This window comes from Danio aesculapii, chromosome 17, assembly GCF_903798145.1.
Source record: "Danio aesculapii chromosome 17, fDanAes4.1, whole genome shotgun sequence".
NCBI lineage: Eukaryota > Metazoa > Chordata > Actinopteri > Cypriniformes > Danionidae > Danio > Danio aesculapii.
In genome coordinates this window covers 45,300,382-45,321,546 of record NC_079451.1, presented here as the reverse complement: position 1 = coordinate 45,321,546, position 21,165 = coordinate 45,300,382, and the positions used below count along the sequence as shown (strand labels likewise).

Here is a 21,165-nt window from a genome sequence, read left to right as displayed (position 1 = left end):
AAATGGATGGAAACATAGCAGCCTGCTCTTGTTCCAAACCCATTTGAGTTGGTCTTTTCTGTTGAACTTAAAAGAAGATATTTTGAAGAATGTTGGCATCCGAACTAGGGCTGGGCGATTCTTTCGATTTTTCCGATTAATTCGAATTTACGTTTTAAGACGATTTAATTTTTCATTAAATCGAGGTATCGCGATTTTTTTAAAATAAAACTATTAGGTACAATATAAGAGGCAATATTGTCCGACCACATGATGGCGCGCCTAATTAGCCGCTCACTTGTGAGAGTACGGTGCTCTATGAAGGAATGTAACAGAGAATGTTATGGCGGCAAATCAATGCCAATATTAATCGAGCGCAGCGGTGATGTTTGCGCGCGAGGAGAAGTGAACCGTGAGCAGATTACAGATCTACACGCGAGAAAACTACAGCTCGCGAGCGCACAGGGGATCTTCACGCGCGCGCTCAACTGATCCAGCGCGAAGAAAACAAGTCCCGCGCGCGCACCTCATCATCTGTGCGCACGATGTACGCTCTCGCGAGCGAAGTCATGCCTACAGCGCGCGCGCGCGCGATCAGTTCTCTCCGCTCGCTCGCTGGTTCTTCTCTCTGCTCGCGCGAAACATTTTGGAATTTTGTCAGTCCTGGGGCGGGACTTGGTTCACTTGTTATCTCTAGCGCTATTGGCTACTCTACCTTTCCGGAAGTTAGCCGGGATTGGACGCCGATTAAACGACGAACCATAATCACGTGATCTTATCATCACCTTAACAAACATGGCTTATGACCAGCACGTAAGTAATCATTTTATTTATTATGAAAATTATTGCCTTTGTTAGAAAAGGTAGTTATTAGAAACTTTATTAACAGGCGCCCTGTTTACTGACACATTGTCTTGTTAAATCAACTAATCTACTTAATCTTTAATTTATATTTAATTTACACAAAGCAAATGAAAATTTTTATTATGCTTACTTTGTAGTCAAAGTATCAATACTTCATCAATATATGCAATTGCACCATTGAAGGTAGTAAAACTACATTAGCCCATACAGTCAGACTGTAGACAGAACTTTCTCTCAAGAAACCTGTAAAGAACAGCTACATGTGACTTATCAACAACATGCTTTGTTTGCATGATGGTCTACAAAGTTTTTTTTTTTTAACTGTTTTAAATTTGCTTAACTTTTTGAGTTGACTGATGTAATGTTTACATTGGTTAAAATGGTTATTTTCTTACTATATATTCAGAAGTATTTAATGTTTAATTCAAATTGCACAATATTTACTTTATTTCATTCAAATCTTCTGCAACGATATTTAACTTGTGAATTTGTTTTACATTTATTTACACCTTGTTGACCAATTTATGTATGGCATGGCCATTAAAAATACAATGTTCCTTAACCAGATGGTTTTTCAAGTTACTTATAAAGAGAATGTTACTTCAGTCATGTTGTTGTAATGTTTTAAGTTGACTAGTTACACAATAAAAAAAATCGAAATCGAAATCGTGAATCGGTCAAACTTTATGAAAAAACCTAGATTTTTTTTTTTTGCCATATCGCCCAGCCCTAATCCGAACTAAAAAAAGTCAATGGTGACCCATCATTCTGGAAAAGAAGCACTCTTTTAAATGTAAAAATGATTTGTTATTAACAATAACTTTCTTTGAAATGTTTTGAGGGGACGTAAAATACAATTATATGACAATGATATCTTATAAAGGAACAATTTTCTATAGTGTTTTTGACTTGTATATAGAGAATAAAATGCTCATGTTTAACAATAGAATGTTCAGATCAGTCATTGGTTTGTTTTCTGGATATAGAATTGAAGTCAGAATTATTACCCTTCCTGTTAATTTTTATTTATTTAATAATTTTTTTACCCAAGTTTTGTTTAACAGAGAGATTTTTCTCACACATTTCTAAACATAATAGATTTAATAACTAATTTCTAATAACTGATTTATCTTTGCCATGATGACACTTTTTCAAGATACTAGTATTCAGCTTAAAGTGACATTTAAAGGCTTAACTAGGTTAATTATGCAAGTCATTGTATAAAAATGGTTTGTTTTGTAGACCATCAAAAACAGTATTGCTTAAAGGGGCTAATAATATTGACCTTAAAATGGTTTTATAGAAATAGACTTTCTCCAAAAGAAAAAACATTATTGAGAAAATATCATTTGAAAAATCCTTGAAAAAGAATAAATATTGAACAGGAAAGCCAATAATTTTGCCCTAAACTCTATATGGGTCAAAAACAAGACATAAGTGTAAAAAAAAATACTGAAAAATGTACACACAGAGCACAATACATTTTAAGCATATTAAAAATGTCAACCTCAATGTCTCAAATAACATTTGAATAACGTTCAAATAACATCTTTTTTCTTCAAATAACAACAAAAAATATATATATATATATTAAATATTCACATTGCTTTTTGGGTGAACCATCTCTTTTAACATGGTTCTAACTGCTTGAAACGGTTTAAGCTTAAAGTTAAAATATGAACAGGTTTTTTCTTATATATTGTGATCACGCACATGAATGAAACTACAGCAAAATAAATAGATAATCTTTCAAATAAAAGACTGATTAAGTGTCACGTTAAGAGATGAAACATGCACGGCTGAATTGCATGAAAATCAATAACATGCATTTAAAATATAGACTAAATTATTATTTATGCCAGCTTTAATAGTGCTTTTTCAGAGTGGCGATGCTTCTAAATGCTCAGTTTCTGCTGTCTTTGGTGCAACAAGATCACAGTGATGGAACAAAAGCAAACCATCGCAGAGCAGAATAAGAATCTGGGGAAGCTTGAGAAGAAGAAGGTGAAGACGGAGCAAAGACTGACCAGCGTCACGTCAGAGCTGAAAAACCAGGAGCTCAAAGCCAGAGATGAGATTCAACAAGCCCACAGACTCCTGGACACTCAGTCTAGCGCCATCGCAGATCTCTCACACACTGAGAAACAGGTACAGAGAGTGATATATTAGTGTTTCTCAACCACGTTCCTGGAGGACCACCAGAACAGCATGTTTTGGATGTCTCCTTTGTCTGTCACACACATTACAGGTCTTTCAGTATCTGCTGATGAGCTGATGATCTGAAGCAGGTGTGTTTGGTTAAGGAGACATGGAAAATGTGCAGAGCTGGTGGCCCTCCAGGAACGTGGTTGAGAAACACTGTATTAAACCATTCTAGAAGTTTGTAAGATTTCTTTTCCTGTTTTTAAAAGGAAAACCTTCGTGCTCACCGTGGTTGCACTTATCTGATGTAATTAAATAAATATTTTTTTAATGAATTTATTTATTTAACAGGCACAATGCATAAAAATTACATTAACCTCAAAAAGGAAAGATGCATTGTGCCAGGTTGTAGCAGGATTGCTATTTTCCACCTGCAGTCCCTGGACAGGTAAAAATTAAAACAATAATATCCAATTAATTAAAAAGTCAGTTTAAAACATACAGGCATAATCGCATACAAACTAAAACACTGACAATCAAAAACATCTCACTCAGTGTGTACAAATTTGATTTGACAAAAACCACCTTCTAGTCAGGCGTGAAAACATCTTATAATTTGTACATGTGATTATTTCAGTTGGGAGAGACTTCCATAGATTTGTGGCTTTATAAATAAAAGAAGATTGACCAAAAGAGGTCTTACGTCTAGGGACAATACATTCCACTCTTACCATAGAACGTGTCGTTCTCCATGTTTTCTCTAATTTGGAATTAAAAACTTTTGGAGCAGAAAGATTGTGAATAATTTCAAATACAAAACAAATATTGGAATATTTAATAATATTATCAAAACTTAAAAGACTATGTTTTTTAAGATATTGCAGCGATGGTACAACCAAGGCTTTTTATCATTCATTTTAAATGCTCTCTTGTGTAAGGATTCCAATGGTGTTAAAGATGATTTACGTACATGCCGGGGACCAGCTTGTTATACAGTACAACAAATGTTGAACAATCATAGCATTTGAATACATACCAGAGGCCTCCTAAGTCAGAGAATCTCTGATCTGTTTAAAATTTCTTAGATTGAATCGTAGTGTGGTAGCAAGTTTTTCAATACGAGTTTTAAAATTAAGGTTTGAGTCCAACGTAATACCAAAATATTTAAATTCAGTGACATTTTTAATACTTTGGCCATTTATAAAAGCTTCTAAAACAACTTTACACCTATTTGAGAAACACATGGATGCAGTTTTTTCAACATTTAAGGTGAGATTTGAATTTCATTTGTTAATTTAGTGTCCACTTCTGCTGGATTTTTTCCATAAGTGTAAAGCACAGCATCATCAGTGTACATTATTAAATCAGCATAAACGCATATAGCTGGTAAATCATTAATATAAATACTAAAAAGTAAAGGTCTTAAAATAGACCCCTGAGGCACTCCTAATTTAATTGGTTTAAAGGTAGATTTAAAATTCTTATCCTGAACATACTGACTCTGATCACTCAAGTACGATTTTATCCAATTTAGTGTTTGCTTTGAAAGATCGTAATTGTTTAATATGTTAATTAAAATATCATGGTTAAGAGTATCAAATGCCTTACGTAAATCAAGAAAGATTGCTCCCCTCTCCCCCTTATTCAAATGTGTCTTTATTGCTTCTAAAAGGTAACAGCAAGCTTTAGTTGAATTTTTTTTCTAAAACCAAACTGCATTGAATGTAAGAAAGAATTTCTATCTAAATGAGCCATAAGTTGCTGTGCTACAACTTTTTCAAGCACTTTTAATACAACTGGTTGGATGCTTATAGGCCAATAACTGCTAGTTTGCTGTTTGTCACCTGATTTATATATTGGTGTTATTATTGCAGATTTTAAAGCAGCTACAAAGTACTATTATTTATGCATTTATTCATCATTTTTGTGAGAGGAAAACCTAAATTATCTTTTTAAAAAGGCAGTATCAAGGCCATAAACATTTATTTAATGCCATGTCAGCAACCAATGCTATTTTCAAGGCAAGAACATTTCAATATTAAAAATATACAATTAAAAACAACAAAAAAATGAATAAATTGAATAAGATTTGACTTACTCTCATACAACTGCACAAATTGTGGGTTAAAAACTGCAAAATAAACTGGGTTGTTCTTATTTGCTTTTGATTTAATAGCATACTGTAATGAAAGTTTCAATCGTCTGTTTGGTTTGCGTAATGCAGTTCTTGTATTGTAGGATGTGATTTTGATGCATTTCTTTGTGAACAGCAAGGCCAGTTTTTCTAGAAAGTCTCTCAATTTGTCAGGCCTTTGGCTTTCATGAGCCGAAGTTCTGGTGTAAACCATGGGGGAAGAATGAGAACAGGAGACAGATCTGGTTTTTAAGGGAGCAAAAGAGTTAAGAATGTAATGAAGTCCAGTGTTATAATAAGATACTAAGTCATCTGGTGAGGAAAGGTCAGTAATGTCAAAAAGGGAGTCAATACTAGCAGAGAAAGATCCTATTTCAATATGTTTTATGGTACGAAAGGAGATAGTACGGGGAGGTTTAGTAGAGGAAAGAGGGAGTGCAAAATTAAATGAGAGGAGAAAATAATCAGTTACTAGGAGTTCATCAGCTGAAAAGTCAATGGGTGAGACACCAGAGCAACAGATGAGGTCAAGGATGTGTCCTTTAGAGTGTTTGGGGACATTTACATGTTGTGGAAGTCCAAAACTCAAGACAGAATATAAAATCTCTTGTGAGAGAGTTATTAATATTATCCACATGAATATTCAAATCTCCTAAAACTATAATATTTGGTGAGAGGGTGGTAATATGTGTTTAAAAAAGCAGCAAAGTCACTTAGAAAGCCATTATTTGGTTTAGGGGGGCAATAAATTATGGCAACATATGTAGGTGTGGATCCAGAGAGTTTAGATAACAGATTTGAAACAAGGGAATGGAGGAACGGGAACCGGCGAGATTTTCAAACTCTTCATATTTGGTCAGTTTAATGTATCTGCGTTGAAAAATAAAACAAAACACTCCGAACTGTTGAACGATAATGTGTATAAAAAGCAACACCACTGAGATATTGAGGTAAAGTTAGTTTTATATTCGCACATTCAGACTTTCTCCTTAATAATATAATTTCAGAAAAGTATTCTTTGCAAATTGTGAATAGTGAAATCATATTAGCAGAAAATGAGTCAAAGTACAACATTGTTCACAGTGAATTATATCGTGCTAACGTTAATGTTGTTTTGAAATAATATTTACATGAGAATTCAGACCCAATATTCAAAGTAGGATGGGTAAACAATATAGGGACCATGTCAAAGGTGTAAGTGAATGAATGTGGTAATATTAAACCAACTTTACTTTTATCACTGAGATTGTCATTGTAATTACAGGTTTTGAGGTAAAGTTGGTTTTATATTAGCACTTTCAGGCTTTCTGCTTAATAATAATTTCAGAAAAGCATTGTTAGCCAATTCTAAATAGTGAAATCTTATTAGCAGCCAATAACTAAACAACATTATTTACAATCAATTTAATAGTGCCAATGTTGTTTTGAAGTCATACATGTGTTTTCAGACCCAATATTTAAAGTAACGGCGTGGCAAACAATACAAGGACCGTTAAATGAACGAATGTAAGAAAATAAAACCAACTTTACCTCAATATTTCAGACCATATATTCAAAGTAGCGTGGTAAACAATATATGGTCTGTCACAAGTTGTTCAAAAATGAACGAATATAAAACCAACTTTACCTCAGTGTAAGTTAACATGTATTTTTTCTACAATACCTTGCAGTTGCTGGACTTCTACACGGTGGTGTCGCAGATGTTGGGCGTTCACTGCACAGGCTGCATCCCGAACTATGAAGTCCTCAGACGGCTGGAGGTTTTGATTCAGTCGCGTCAGTGTCATAGCACTGCTCATTTACACACCTGCTGGGACTCTCCAGATTCATCCATAAATATCGCTCAATCTCACGAGTTTAAACCTCAGGCTCTGCCAGCAGCTTCATCTCCTACAGCCTCGTTAATAAACCCGCATTAATAACAGCCTTCAGATAAAGCTTAAAAGATATATGAATTAAAAGTTCGGTAACCTTCCCTACCATATTGTAACGTTGTTTTCGGTCCTCTCAAAGACCAAAAGAAGGCGGGATTTAGTTAATCTGGTGAATTGATTGGATGGTTTGATCGATGTGGTTTGCTATTGGTGGATCGTATTTGATTGACAGGTTGTCTCGCTGTCAAGCAATTAAATAGCAACCAGAGAAGACAATTGTCCTCCATTTTAATTAATAATTATGAGAGCATGTATTTAATAAAAACCATAGACTGTAAAATATATGGACGGAGTATCCGTGACGTCACCCATAGGTTTCTGAAGAGCGCAAAAGAAGCCACAAGTAGGCGCGGCCAACCGTCGCCATTTTGTTCGCGCGTCATCGCACCCACGGCGGGATACCAAACAAGGGCAAAGAGGCGGAGAGTGGGCGGAGCTACAGACACCTGCTGGAACTTTGCTTGGACCTGGCAGACAGACTTTACTTTGGGAGAAACGCTTAATACTTTATTAACTGCGACTCGCTTGTGTTCTGACCACATGTGCTTGGCTGTACACTATATCAGTAAAGTGATTAGACTTTCAAAAACACTGTAGTAATACATTGAGCCACGAAGCATTGTTCTTATGACGTTTTTCTACAGGAGGAAAACGCGGATTACTTCCAAACACTTCAGATATAGTCTGTGTTAGTAAATGCAAGACTATTGATAAAATCCAGCACAACACTGTATGACAACGCTTCAGATGACTGTTCTAGAGCCTACAGCTAATCAATCTGTCACATTCTGGAGTGCTTTACGGGTCTAAAGAAAAATATTAATGATAAATGATCTTAAATAAAACAAATACATTTATAGAGATGGTATACAAGTATATAACTTTACTCACATGGGAAACGAGGCCACGTGAACGGTTTGTGAGCACAATTAAATGCACACAGCATCCCATATCATCTGATAATTGTAAGAAATAAGTCCAAAAGGCAGCTGACCGTGTAAAGCCACGTAAAACAAAACAAAAATACGATGAATATGCCGAGATCACTGGCTAATCTGCCGGATTCAGCTGAGGTGAAGTGACGGCGACCAGTGAGACCTAGCTGTCACTCAAGTGGCCACGCCCTTAATTATGCAAACTTAAAATAACCTAATATAAAGGAAATGGATGAGTTATAAAAAAATTCACCCCCCTCACAGTTGTCATGGAGGGTAATAATAGCTATATGAACCAAAATCGTTCTTTGTACCAGGCTGTAAACACCTTTTTTTCTGCTGTAAAGTTGGCCATTCTAACAGTGGGCTCAATTGCAACTTGCTCTATTATGGAGCCAGGACTAGCGGAATTTTGATGAATTGCAGTTTCTGTTACTTCCGTATTGGCCTCCCGAGGGAGAGCGGGAGGTTGCCGCTTGATAAAAACGTAAGAATTGCATGGATAAATGCTTTATAAGGCAATATTCCAGTTTCAATGAACAACTGTTCATTTTGATTTAAGAGTTATTAGAATGTTTACTATGTCCATTCGAGTCCTATGTATTCATTAAGAGTTACCAGGTTTTAACTACAAAAATGTTTTTTAATGGAGTAAAATCATGGTACATTTTAGTAAGGACGATTTAATTGGTTAAACAGATAAATAACAATATTATATTTCCTTGCCTGTGTATGTATAACTATTCAAAAGTACACACATGTGATGAATTAAAATAAAGGCAAAAATGTATAAACTGTAAAATCATTAAATATTAGTAGATTTTTTCCCATGTTTGAGCTGATGAACCAAACTACATATTTGAAGTATGCTGATCATGATTTGATGGCATTCATTTATTCATTTTCCTTCAGCCTAGTCCCTTATTTATCAGAGGTCGACACAGCAGAATGAACAAACAACTATTCCGGCATATGTTTTACGAAGCAGATGCCCTTCCAGCCAAGTGTATCTGTCTGTCTTCATAACATAAAGGGGCGTAACTTGTAGTAAGTTAGAGAAGTGTAACTTGCAGTTATTGAGATCCCATCGAACCATGTAAGATGGCAGAAATACTTTCACCAAATGTATTCGTGAGTTTTTTCCCAAATTTATCCAGAGCCAATTCATTTATTATTATATTAGACAGTTAGCCTACTTGGCGTTGCCCACTGTGGTTGCAAATAACAGTACGATGACAAGCGCGTCAAGTATGAAAGCCTCCGCAACTCGCAGCTGTACGTTAATAACGATGATGGTTGAGTTTTTGGTTGGGGAAGGTGTAGACGTTAATAACGATGATGGTTGAGTTTTAGGGTAGGGGTGGGTGTAGATTTTAATAACGATGATGGTTGTGTTTTTGGTTGGGGAAGGGGTAGACGTTAATAACGATGATGGTTGTGTTTAAGTTGGGGAAGTTGTAGATTTTAATAACGATGATGGTTGTGTTTTTGGTTGGGGAAGGTGTAGACGTTAATAACGATGATGGTTGTGTTTAAGTTGGGGAAGTTGTAGATGTTAATAACTATGATGGTTGTGTTTATGGTCGGGGAAGGTGTAAACGTTAATAACTGTGATGGTTGGGTTTAGGTTTGGGTAAGGTGCAGACGTTAATAATGGTAATGGTTGGTTTTAGGGTTGCGAAAGGTGTAGATGTTAATAACTGAGATTAATAATAAAAACAGAGACTGTTATGCAGCCCTAAGTCAAGGCTGAAATGCAGAGGTGACTATGCCTTCGCAGTAGCTGGTCCTAGGTTGTGGAATGCTCTGCCCCTCTGTATCAGATCTGTTTCATCCCTGTCTGTTTTTAAATCTAGGTTGAAAACTTACCTTTTTGATTTTACATTTTATTAATGAAAATTGTCTGTTTTAGCTATAATTTTACATATATTTTTGTTTTTTATCTGTTTGATTTGTACTGTACAGCACATTGGTCAACCTCTGGTTGTGTTAAATAGTGCTATATAAATAAAATTGACAAATAAATAAAATAAATAAAAATGACCTTCTTGCTGTGAGGTGACAGTGCTAACCACTGAGCCACCGTGCCACCCTTTAAAGGCACTGTTTAATAAAACACTGTATTTCTGTGCATATCTTTTAATGTGGCAGGGATTTCTTCTGGTAACCAAATAACTATGACTCTACACAAATAGACAGTTATTGTCATTCAATCTTTAATTGCAATGAAAAATATGAATCATTAGGTTGTGTATATATCATATATATGTTTTCATTGCGAAGGTTTTTTTAGGCCTCAGCAAACTCTGTACATACATAAATATCCTTTTCTTCGACATCAGTGGTTTACATACAGTATAGTATCGTGACACAGTTAAACTCAACGTTACAGCAGATTAGTTAAGATCAAAAATTGAAAACCGACAACAAATCCGATAAAATCAATGATTGTTTTTTTAAAAGCAAAAGGATGACCACATGCCAAAAATACATATAAAAAATAATTGCAATATAGAGTTCATATATTTTTCATTTTCTCTTTTTTACAAGTATACTGAAAGACGCACGCACGTTTCAGTTTTGTTTCCGATAAACTCCAGTTTTTTAGAATTAAGAAAGACTGAAAGTGCCTTTACAGTAACAATACCAGTGTTGAGTTACGCTCTAGTTTCCTCCTCCATATCAAATTATGGAAGAACATCAGTAGCACTAACACAGCAGATTTCAGTGCAATAGGCTTTGTTCTAACATCTACACGAGACTTTTAGTGATGGTAAGATTAGCAGCTGTACAAGGACACCATAATAATTCACTTTGGCTGCCAACCTCCATTTTTGGCAGTTGTCAATTTCGAGAAACCCATCATATTGGCGGAGGGCCGTTGGTGTAGCTGAGCATTGGGTGGAAGGAGCGGGCGAAGTTGTTGAGTTGGGCACAGCTGTAGTCATCTTCAGCCGTAGGCACAAGACAGGCCACAATCAGCACCAGCAGCAGGATGATCTGCAGGGGCAGCGCGGCCCAGAAGACCCGCTTCAGGAAGCTTCTGCACCAAGATGGCGGCTCTTCATCTTCAGAAGGGGAGGAAGCGGATCCAGCGGCGTTGAGAGACCTGCTACACAGAAGATGCCGGAGACATGTGCTCAGATGCACAACAAGGCAATTGGGAGAAATCAAAATGGCTATCTAGCTGTTTCTAAAACTGCAGCTAAGGAATTAAAAACAACAGCAAATACAGCACGTCTATGGTTTGCTAATACACTCTTAAAATTAAAGGTTATTTTTATGGAGTCTTCTTTGGTTCCATGAAGAACTTTTACCACTCCTTTCTGTAAAACTCGTAATCCGAAATCTTCAGATTATTAAAACTGTTCTTAGAAAGGGGCTATATGAAAGAAGTGACGTGTGTTAAATACATAGTTCACCCAAAAATTGAACATTTGCTCATCATTTACTCACACTCAAGTGGATCTAAACTTGAATGAATTTCTTTCTTGTGTTGAACACAAAACAAGATATTCTGAAGGATGTTGGAGAGAAGCAGACATTTACAGTATATTTCAAAGTAATGTAATGCAATGTGTTCTTATATAACGTATTTATCGTGTATGGCCATACACCCAAAGCACTTCACAATCATTCACAATCACCAGTGTCCAGCATCCACTTGGATTATGTGACGGCAGCCACAGGACAACGGCTCCAGTGCGCTCACCACACACCAGCTATTGGTAAAGTGGAGAGACATTGATAGAGTCAATTTAGTGGATGGGCATGACTGTGAGGCCATGATGGTTAAGGGCCGATGAAGAGACTTTGGCCAGGTAACTAAACCCCTACTCTTTATGAGAAGTGCCATGGGATTTTAATGACCACAGAAAGTCAGGGCCTCGGTTTAACTCCACTCCACCACCATTGTGCAGCATCCACTTGGATGATGCGACATCAGCCACAGGACAACGGCGCCAGTGCGCTCACCACACACCAGCTATAGGTGGAGTGGAGAGACAGTGATGGATCCAATTCAGTGGATGGGGATGATTGGGAGGCCATGATGGTTAAGAGCCGATGGAGGGAATTTAGCCAGGACACCAGGGCTATATCCCTACTCTTTACAAGAAGTGCCATGGGATTTTAATGACCACAGAGAGTCAGGACCTCGTTTTAACATGTCATCTGAAAGACAGCGCTCAATGACATTATGGTGTCCCTATCACTATACTGGGGCATTAGGACTTACACAGACCACAGGTTGAGCGCCCCCTGCTGGCTTCACTAACACCACTTCCAAGAACAACCTAGTTCTTCCATGTGGTCTCCCTTATAGGTACTGACCAGGCTCAGCCCTGCTTAGCTTGAGTGAGTAACCGGTCTTCCATTGTACACTGTAAACAATGCTGGGTTCCACACAATCGATTTGTGTTGAGACAAAAATGAAAGAGTTAACTTAATAGTTCCTACAAATTTAAGTTAATTGAACATAAAATAATTAAGTTGTCCACCAAAATTTCAGTTGAACAAACAGCAAACGTCATTTTTTTCAGTGTAGGAACATAAAATACTATGGAGGTCAATGACTTTTTTCCAACATTCTTCTGTTTATCTTTAACAGAAGAAACTCAAAACATGTGGAGGGTGAGTAAATGAGGACAGATTATTAATTTTTGGGTGAACTATCCCTTTAATACAGTTTTATTGCCAAGGTTAATGTCTTGCAGCATGAAATTACTGATTTTAAAGTTTACCGATTTTAAGGTTTTTTAAAACCGATAACACTTTCTGGTTCATGCGGTATACCTAAGGTTTATTATTAACGTGTTGTCAAAGACTTGTTATTTAAGGAAAGAGTAGAGGACTATCCATATCATCTCATGGTTTATTATTCGGATTATCTAGCTGTTAGGTGTCCATGGGTTGTTACAGCAGTTGTGCACAGTCTATTCAGTCTTATTATATGCAGTCTAATATTAATGCTGTGTTGGCATGCACGTCATGATTTTGCCAAGTACGATGCGAGCCTGGATTAACATCTATGTTGATCCTTGAACATCATTTCTGTTCGAAAATGTAATTCATACCTATTCCCTAACCCTAAACCCAACCATAAGTGTAAATTTTTCAGAGAGGAATAATAGTTGGATAACAATCATATAAGTGTGTGTATGGTAAACATATCCCTAATTCTGATTGGCTGACTCGAATGTTGTTCCAGGATCAACATAGATGTTAATCCAGAAACATGTCCTACTTGGTGAAATCAGGTTGGTGCTTTTGACACAATGCTGCTCCATATGATCAGATGCTTTCTTAACTGCTGTTTTCTCACTTTCTTTTATTTTTATTTTGTTACCGAGAGAAAAGCACACAAATTGTATGAAAACGAGCTTTGTTGTGAATATGCAGTATCTGGCTACTGGATCACGTTTAGTCTCTTGTACAATATGTGTGCTAGAGTTCGAGGAAATTGCTGCTGCAGTTCACTGAATAACTACCAATGTCACTAAAACAAAGCTTTCAGAATTTTTCACATAGCCCCTTTAAGAAACGTTCATTAAAAGGTCCTTTGAGGAACCAAAATGGTTCTTCTATTCCACTGTTATGAAAGCTCCCCGTTTATTTTTAAGAGTGTAAATAGGCTTTAATCTTTTATTGGATAACATTTGTTCCCATACATATTTATTGTTGTGAATATTTATCTGTCTGTTTCATATTTGGGAATACATTAGCTTGGCCAAGCTTGACACAGATAGAGTTAGTTTGAAGTCTTCAGTAGCGTTTAAAAGCAAAAGGTCTGTTTTTGACTTCATTAATATGCCTTTCTATTAAAGCGTGTTAAACAGAGTGCAAGCTAACAGGAGAAAGCACAGCTCAATTTATACGTCTTTCTTAACATGTTTGTAGGGCTTCTGTGGTCTGTTGATTATAGATTGAATATACAGTTGAAGTCAAAATTATTAGCCATCCTGCGAAATCTTAATTCTTTCAAAAATATATTGCAAGTGCTGTTAAACAGAGAAAAATCAACACATTTTTAAACACAATAAATAAATAACAAAGTATTAATACATTTCTAATTTATATAGTTATCTTTGTCATGATGACAGTAAATATGATTTTTCTAATTATTTTGCAAGATACTGATATTCAGCTTAAAGTGCAATTTAAAGCTTAACTAGGTTAATCAGGCAAGTCATTGGACAACAGTGGTTTGTTCTGTAGCCAACCCCCTAAAATAATAATAATAACTTCTTAAACTAGTTAATAATATTGACCTTAGCATTAAAAAAGTGTAACTATTTTTATTATTCCAGCCAAATCAAAAGAAATAAGAGTTTCTATGGAAGAAGGATATAATAGCAAATACTGTGTAAAATTTCCTTGCCCTCTTAAACAGCAGATGAGATTTGTTTTTAAAGAATTAAACTTTCACAGGAAGGCTAATCATTTTGTTATGACTGTATATGTTGGATCCCTCATACACTGTAAAAAATGGCCGTGATTTCAACTGTAAAAAAACATAAAAAGTAAAATCCGGTGTGTTTGTAAGGTATGTTTGCTTAATATATACGGCGAATAACCGTAATTTACTTTCCCAGAATTCCCTGCATGGCACATCACTTTTTATGCTTTTTGTTGACATTACTATGGATCTTTTTAGTTGTTTCCCCATCAGTTATGTACATTAGAGATTTATGTTACATCTAATGTTGATAAACAGTGTTTATTTCATGACTTTAATTTTATTCGTGTTACCATACTGGTGTTTAGTAGCTGTGTGAATGACACCGAGCACCTTCTATACTGATACACTTTTCTGCTTGTGGGAAAAGTTGTTTGTGATGAGCTTTGGTTCATTATGTAACTTACTCATCACCACCTGCATATGGCTGTGTTAACATGTCTAACTGTGTAACAAAAGATGTGTAGATGTTGGTAATTCAAAATACAGACATACTGTATTACATCTATAAATTAATGAAATTAAAATCTATAAAAAAAAAAAAAAAAAAAAATATATATATATATATATATATATATATATATATATATATATATATATATATATATATATATATATATATATATATATATATATATATATATATATATATATATTTAAGATAGCAATATTCAGCTTAAAGTGCAATATAAAGGTTACTACTGTAGGCAAAATGGCTGAATTAAGTCACTGAACAACAATGGTTTGTTTTGTAGCCAATCCACAAATAATAATAATAATAATAATAATAATAATAATAATAATAATAATAATAATAATAATTTCTTAAAGAGGGTTAATAATATTGAAGCTGGTATTAAAATGATTTAGTTAGCATTATTTTTTCTATTTTATTTTAGCCAAACCAAAAGAAATAAGAGTTTCTCTAGAGGAAAAATATAATAGCAAAACACCGTACAAAATATCCTTGCCCTCTTATACAGCATATGTAAAAGAATTTAAATTTCACAGGAGAGCTAATACTTTTGTTATGACTGTATATGTTGGATCCCTCAAAGATAAAATCTATAAAATCACCACTGTGTTCTAGAACAAGACTCACATCTCACTTATAAACAGACTAATAATAGCTCTACTTTACCACAACGCATTAGATTAGTGTTTCTCAACCACATTCCTAGAGGACCACCAGCTCTGCACATTTCCATGGCTGTGTCCGAAATCGCCTACAACTCAGTAGGTACTGCATTTGAATTTAAATGTACTACTCGGCCGTTAGAGAAGTGCTTCTATACAGTATGAATGTGAGTGGTATGAATGGAAGTCGGACGTACTACATCCGCCATTTTGTCATAATCACGTGACCTACCTGCGGCAGTTGCGTCGCTTCACTCTCATCTATGAATTCTCTCACAGGGCATCATGGGATAGCATAGCGTGCATCGGATGCACACTTCAGAATCTCGCCGGAAATAGTAGGTCATCCGGGTTATTTCTCACATACTGATTTTAGAATTATATGAATTTGAACATACTACTTGGCTTGCATACTGCATTTCTACGTACGATACGATGGAAGTTCGCAATTTTAGACACAGCCCATGTCTCCTTCACCAAACACACCAGATTTAGCTCATCAGCAGAGACTGAAAGACCTGTAATAGGTGTGACAGACAAAGGAGACATACAAAACATGCAGGCTGAATCCAAAATCACATACTTCCATACTATATAGTACTCTAAAAACAGTATGCGAGCCGAGTAGTATGTCCGAATACATTCAAAAAACAGTATGCGAGAAGTACCCGGATGACCTACTACTTCTGGCAAGATTCTGAAGTATGCATCCCATGCATGCTACCCTATCCCATGATTCCCTGTGTGAGAATTCATGAATTGGAATGAAGCGACAACTGGCACGGGTAGGTCACGTGATTATGACAAAATGGCGGATGTAGTATATTCGAGTTCCATTCATACTGCTCGCCTTCATACTGTATAAAAGCACTGTTCTAATGGTGGAGTAGTACATTTAGATTCAAACGCAGTACCTACTGAGCAGTAGGCGATTTGGATGAAGCCGCAGTGTTGGTGATCCTCCAGGAATGTGTTAGAGAAACACTGCTTTAGTTAAAAATCACCATGTAATAATGATTTAATGTGACTACTTTGATTCAATAAAGTGATGATCAATAACATCTCTACTGCTGGAAGATCATGGTAAACAACTGTTTTTTGTTTTTATTCTGGAACATGTTACTGCATGTTTAATGTATTGCACAGTATTATTTCTCTAGCATGTCATCAAACTGCATGTATAGTATGGCAGATTGGAGGAAGAGGGAAAAGATGATTGATTAGTTGGTGAAAGAGCAGATGTGACACACCAGAGAGAGAAGAAGAGAAAGAGAAACCATTGCCGAGATTGTTCATTGCAGACGCTTGCTGGATAGACAAGAAAAAAAATTAGCGGCAAGCAGCCTAGCGAATCCATATTTACAGCCAAGTATCAGCTGAAAGAAAAAAACGACACAAAGCTAGCTGCGCTGTGAGGCTTCGGCCTGATGCCTGAGCTCCCTCAGTAGTGTCTATCTGAGCTCCCTAACCCGAGCAGCGTCTAGAATCACAGAAGATGATGGAAGTCTCTGCATTGGTCTTCCATTATCTTGCTGCTGATCTAGAAACCAGGAGAAAGGTACCTGTGAAGTGGACTGCTCACACAGGCTCCGGGCTCTGACACACTACTTTTGCCCCGTGGCTGTTTGCAATGAACAGGGGGGTAAAAGAAAGAAAGAATGTTTCAGTCCAGGCAAATAAAGACAAAGCTACCGATGAAAGAAACCAAAAGTAAAAAAAGAAGAGCACCAACAGAATCAAATGAGGGGGTGACAGCACTCCTATGGAGACAAAGAAACTGGTTCTTCGTGAGTCTCAGAACCGGATGCTTTATGATATGGTCATTTTAGAGAATGATTTACCAACTGAGGCCATGTCCACATGTACACGGGGATTTTAATAAACTGAGGTTTCTCCGCTTTTGATTTTTGAATCTCCGTCCACATGATGATGCAAAAACACACTGATGCATGTTAAGGGCACGGCGAACCAAGAGGCAGAGATAATGACACTTTAATGCTGAGTTCACACTAAATGTAGAAATAAAGGTGCAGTGTGTAAGTTTGACACCCAGTGGTTGAACTAGGTATTGCACCTCTGGAGCAGGATACCGATATCAACAAAGGCTGATTTAAAGGGTCAAGAAACACCAAAACACATTTTTTGAGCTGTTGACAGTCATATATGTGTACCATGCTGCTAAAAACACTATTAGGACACATATATTACACAAAAAAGTGAAAACTGGTTGTTTTTGCGTTACTTCGAGCCAAAACTGTCCAAAGTCACTGTCTTTCGTTCTTCCAGTTTGAAACGAATTTTTGAAGCCGAGTCACAGCGATTAGATACTTGCATGCATTCCAGCGTGTAGACTGGACGTCTGTACCTGGGAGTACATTGTGACGTTGTGACTGAGCGTGCGGCATTAATTCATGAGTAAGACTTGGTTCAAACCAATCAGCGCGCTCTATTGTGTATGCGGTGCAGCTTTATTAATATGCATGATAGTTTCGAAGACTGTTTTTACCTGAAACAGTGTTCAGACGGCAGAGAGACGCCACGTTGTGTTGCCAAAACAAGTGGAAGAACAAGAACTGTTTGGAGACACTGGTTGTCAGTGTTGCGTTTTTAAATGTGCGGCAATGAGGGTTTTGTTTTCATTTCCCCGCTCTGAGAGCGCCGCTGGACTTACGTGTGGATTACAGTGCACGCGAGACGTGGCAGAAATACGTTTGTTCGGAACATTTTTTACCCGGGAGCTTTTCGCATCTGGAAATGGTAAAAATCCCGATTTGCTTCTCGTCTCCTTTTACAAAAAGACGCGGCTCCAATTGGTGTTTATTGTACTGTCTCTACAGATTTGGTAAGTAAGCGATCAGTGGTCTTTCTTTGTTTATTCAGATGGCAAAGTTAGTTTGTATCGTCAGCAATACTCTTTCAGTTTTTAAAGACATACCTTAGTCAAAATGATTTCTAAGTCCCTCAGTTTACTGTATGTTAATATCACTGCAATATTATGGACTGAAAGATCCGCTGTAAGTGCTGCTCTCAGAGTGTAAACATGTAAACACCGCAATCAAACTATTACCGTCGTGTAGGATTTTCACCGCATTTTGTGACAGAATAGTCCACACCAACTGCTCTCTGACGCAACCTACCGAGTGCATCTAAGTTACAGAGAAATGCGGAGGTTTTTTTCTCTTATACGATGTGCGGTATCTAACATTCCACAGTCACTGTCTTTCTATTCTGCGTCTGTGTTTGTTTCCCTCTTTCCCTCCCCTGACACTCCCACCTAAACAGAGCTAGACACACCCACTTTCCTGACTTTTTCCAAACTAGAGGTGTGAAAACACCCTGCTGAAATGGGGGTTTCATGGCCCTTTAAGTAGTGTTCTAAATAAAAGCAACGGCACGCAATAGAGGTAATATTTTCTAGATTGAAAGGATTTTTTGACCTAACCAACACCTGAAACTTAGATTTTAGAAGCAGCTTCTATTTCTTGCAGCTGAACAACAGGATAAACTGACAACGACCACCTCAGATAAACCTCATGTGCTTTATTTAGTGTTAAATACTAACAATGTGAGTTTGAATGTCTTTTTGCGTGACATTTATTCCCATACTACTGAAAGCAGCAGCAGATCTTGAAAATAAAATAAACCGCTTGAAATTGAACTTTAAAACTGTTACTCAATACAAATCAACACACATTAATAATTCAGCATCTATATTTGATAATGTTAAAGAGGTTTAATATGTATTTATTAGATTATAAACCTTCCCAAATCGTTGAAGTGCAGTAAGTGCACTATTCTGTGCCTCTGAATGGCTGTGTTTGAATTTCTGTTGTGTTTCGTCTGGTGAAAACACCCAAATTATCACTTATCACTTATCACTGCAAATCTCGTCTTGTTGTAACTTGCTCACCTAATGTTTATGTTATTTGCTTATTAATAACCACCTCATGTGGAACTCTGAATCTGTGTCTCATTTCAGAGGCAGCTTCTGTCCACCGGAGGTTGAATTTCGGTCGCGGACGCACACTTTTAGAGCCTTCCAGACTAAATGAATCAAATAAACCTTTAAGTGTTTGCACGAGTACATTGCATACCAGTCAGTGCAAACAAGAGAACAGAATGTGCAATGTGTTTGCTGCAAACATAAGCAATTCGCATTTGCATTCGCATTTTTTGTATTTGGGTTGAACACAGCCATGTTTGGCTACCAGAACGGAGAAAATAGCATGCTCACTAACATCATAAAGGTAAAAACTCTGGTTGTTTCTTCACCCTGCCTGGAGTTTTCAGAAAGTGTCGGATTCAGTCACCTGATACTCCATTTCCGTGTTGACAAACAGAAAAAAACATGTAAAAAAAAAAGTGCAGTTTTGAAAATACCCGTGATTATGTGGACAGGGCCTGAGTTTATTAAGAACAAGTCACAGATTATATTTCACCGATAAAGTAAAGCATTACATAAAAATCAGCATTATTATTAATATTATTATTAGTTTCATTCTGAAATTACATCGATAAGCATAATTTATCCTAAAAATTTAATTCTAATAACTAATCATAAAAGTGGCATCAAATTAATCAAATTGGTACCAAAAAAATATATATACTATTAAGCCATATGATTATATATACCCTATAATTATTACATCATAATTTATCAAAATATATGCTGCATATTATCTAAATTCATTCATTCATTTTCTTTTCGGCTTAGTTCCTTTATTAATCTGGGGTCGCCACAGCGCCACAGCACATATGTTTTACACAGCTGCAACCCATCACTGGGAAACACCATATTATCTATATTATATATCATAATATATATATATATATATATATATATATATATATATATATATATATATATATATATATATATATATATATATATATATGATCTATCAAAATAATATATAACATTTAATAAACAAAAAAAATTACATTTTAATAAACAAATTATTAATTGTTTTCATACACTGTAAACATGTTTTACTACTAAGTTAATATAACTATATACCTACTAACTAAGTTAACTACTAAGTCAATATATTTAAGCAATTTAAACTTGCCTCAAATAACCTGACTTCACGTTAACATATTTATAACTTAAAAACTAAAGTTGAAACCTGATTAAGTGAACAATTATTCATTCATTCATTCATTCATTCATTTTCCTTCAGCTTAGTCCCTTTATTCATCAAGGATCGCCACAGAATTAACCACCAACTATTCCGGCGTATGTTTTACACAGTGGATGCCCTTCCAGCTGCAACCCAGAACTGGGAAACACCCATACACACTCATGCATAATTTAGTTTATTCAATTCTCCTATACCGCATGTCTTTGGACTGTGGGGGAAACTGGAGCACCGCCAACATGGGGAGAACATGCAAACTCCACACAGAAATGCCAACTTCTTGCTGTGAGATGACAGTGTTAACCACTGAGCCACCGTGTCACCACCCGATTAACTTATTAAAATAAATTTTAGTAACATAAAAACATGTTACCATGACCTTTTTGATCATAAGATCTTTTTTTCAAAAGTTGATGCAATTTAAAATCATTGTATTCCTGTGATG

At 36.2% G+C, this 21,165-nt stretch overlaps 2 protein-coding genes across 6 annotated transcripts in view; one reads left to right on the top strand and one right to left on the bottom strand.

Annotated features, from left to right (window-relative positions):
* ccdc170 (coiled-coil domain containing 170) overlaps positions 1–8,014 on the top strand; it is a 34,419-nt gene extending 26,405 nt beyond the window's left edge. Inside the window, exons 9-10 of the mRNA XM_056477789.1 lie at positions 2,776–2,991; positions 6,790–8,014. Coding sequence (XP_056333764.1) covers positions 2,776–2,991; positions 6,790–7,038 — 465 coding nt within the window. The 3' untranslated portion in view covers positions 7,039–8,014. The remainder of the gene's footprint in view (positions 1–2,775; positions 2,992–6,789) is intronic.
* Positions 8,015–10,183: 2,169 nt separating this feature from the next.
* The window catches only part of LOC130244242 (nesprin-1-like), a 197,194-nt gene continuing 186,212 nt past the window's right edge, over positions 10,184–21,165 (bottom strand). For 2 of the 5 annotated variants that reach the window (XM_056476573.1, XM_056476575.1), the window contains 2 exons: positions 17,145–17,203; positions 10,184–11,097 (listed from right to left, as the gene is read on the bottom strand). In XM_056476573.1, the coding sequence (XP_056332548.1) occupies positions 10,851–11,097; positions 17,145–17,203 (306 nt within the window). In that variant the 3' untranslated portion in view covers positions 10,184–10,850. Of the gene's footprint in view, positions 11,101–17,144; positions 17,204–21,165 lie in introns of all 5 variants that reach the window. The other 3 variants (XM_056476574.1, XM_056476576.1, XM_056476577.1) reach the window with 2 other exon arrangements.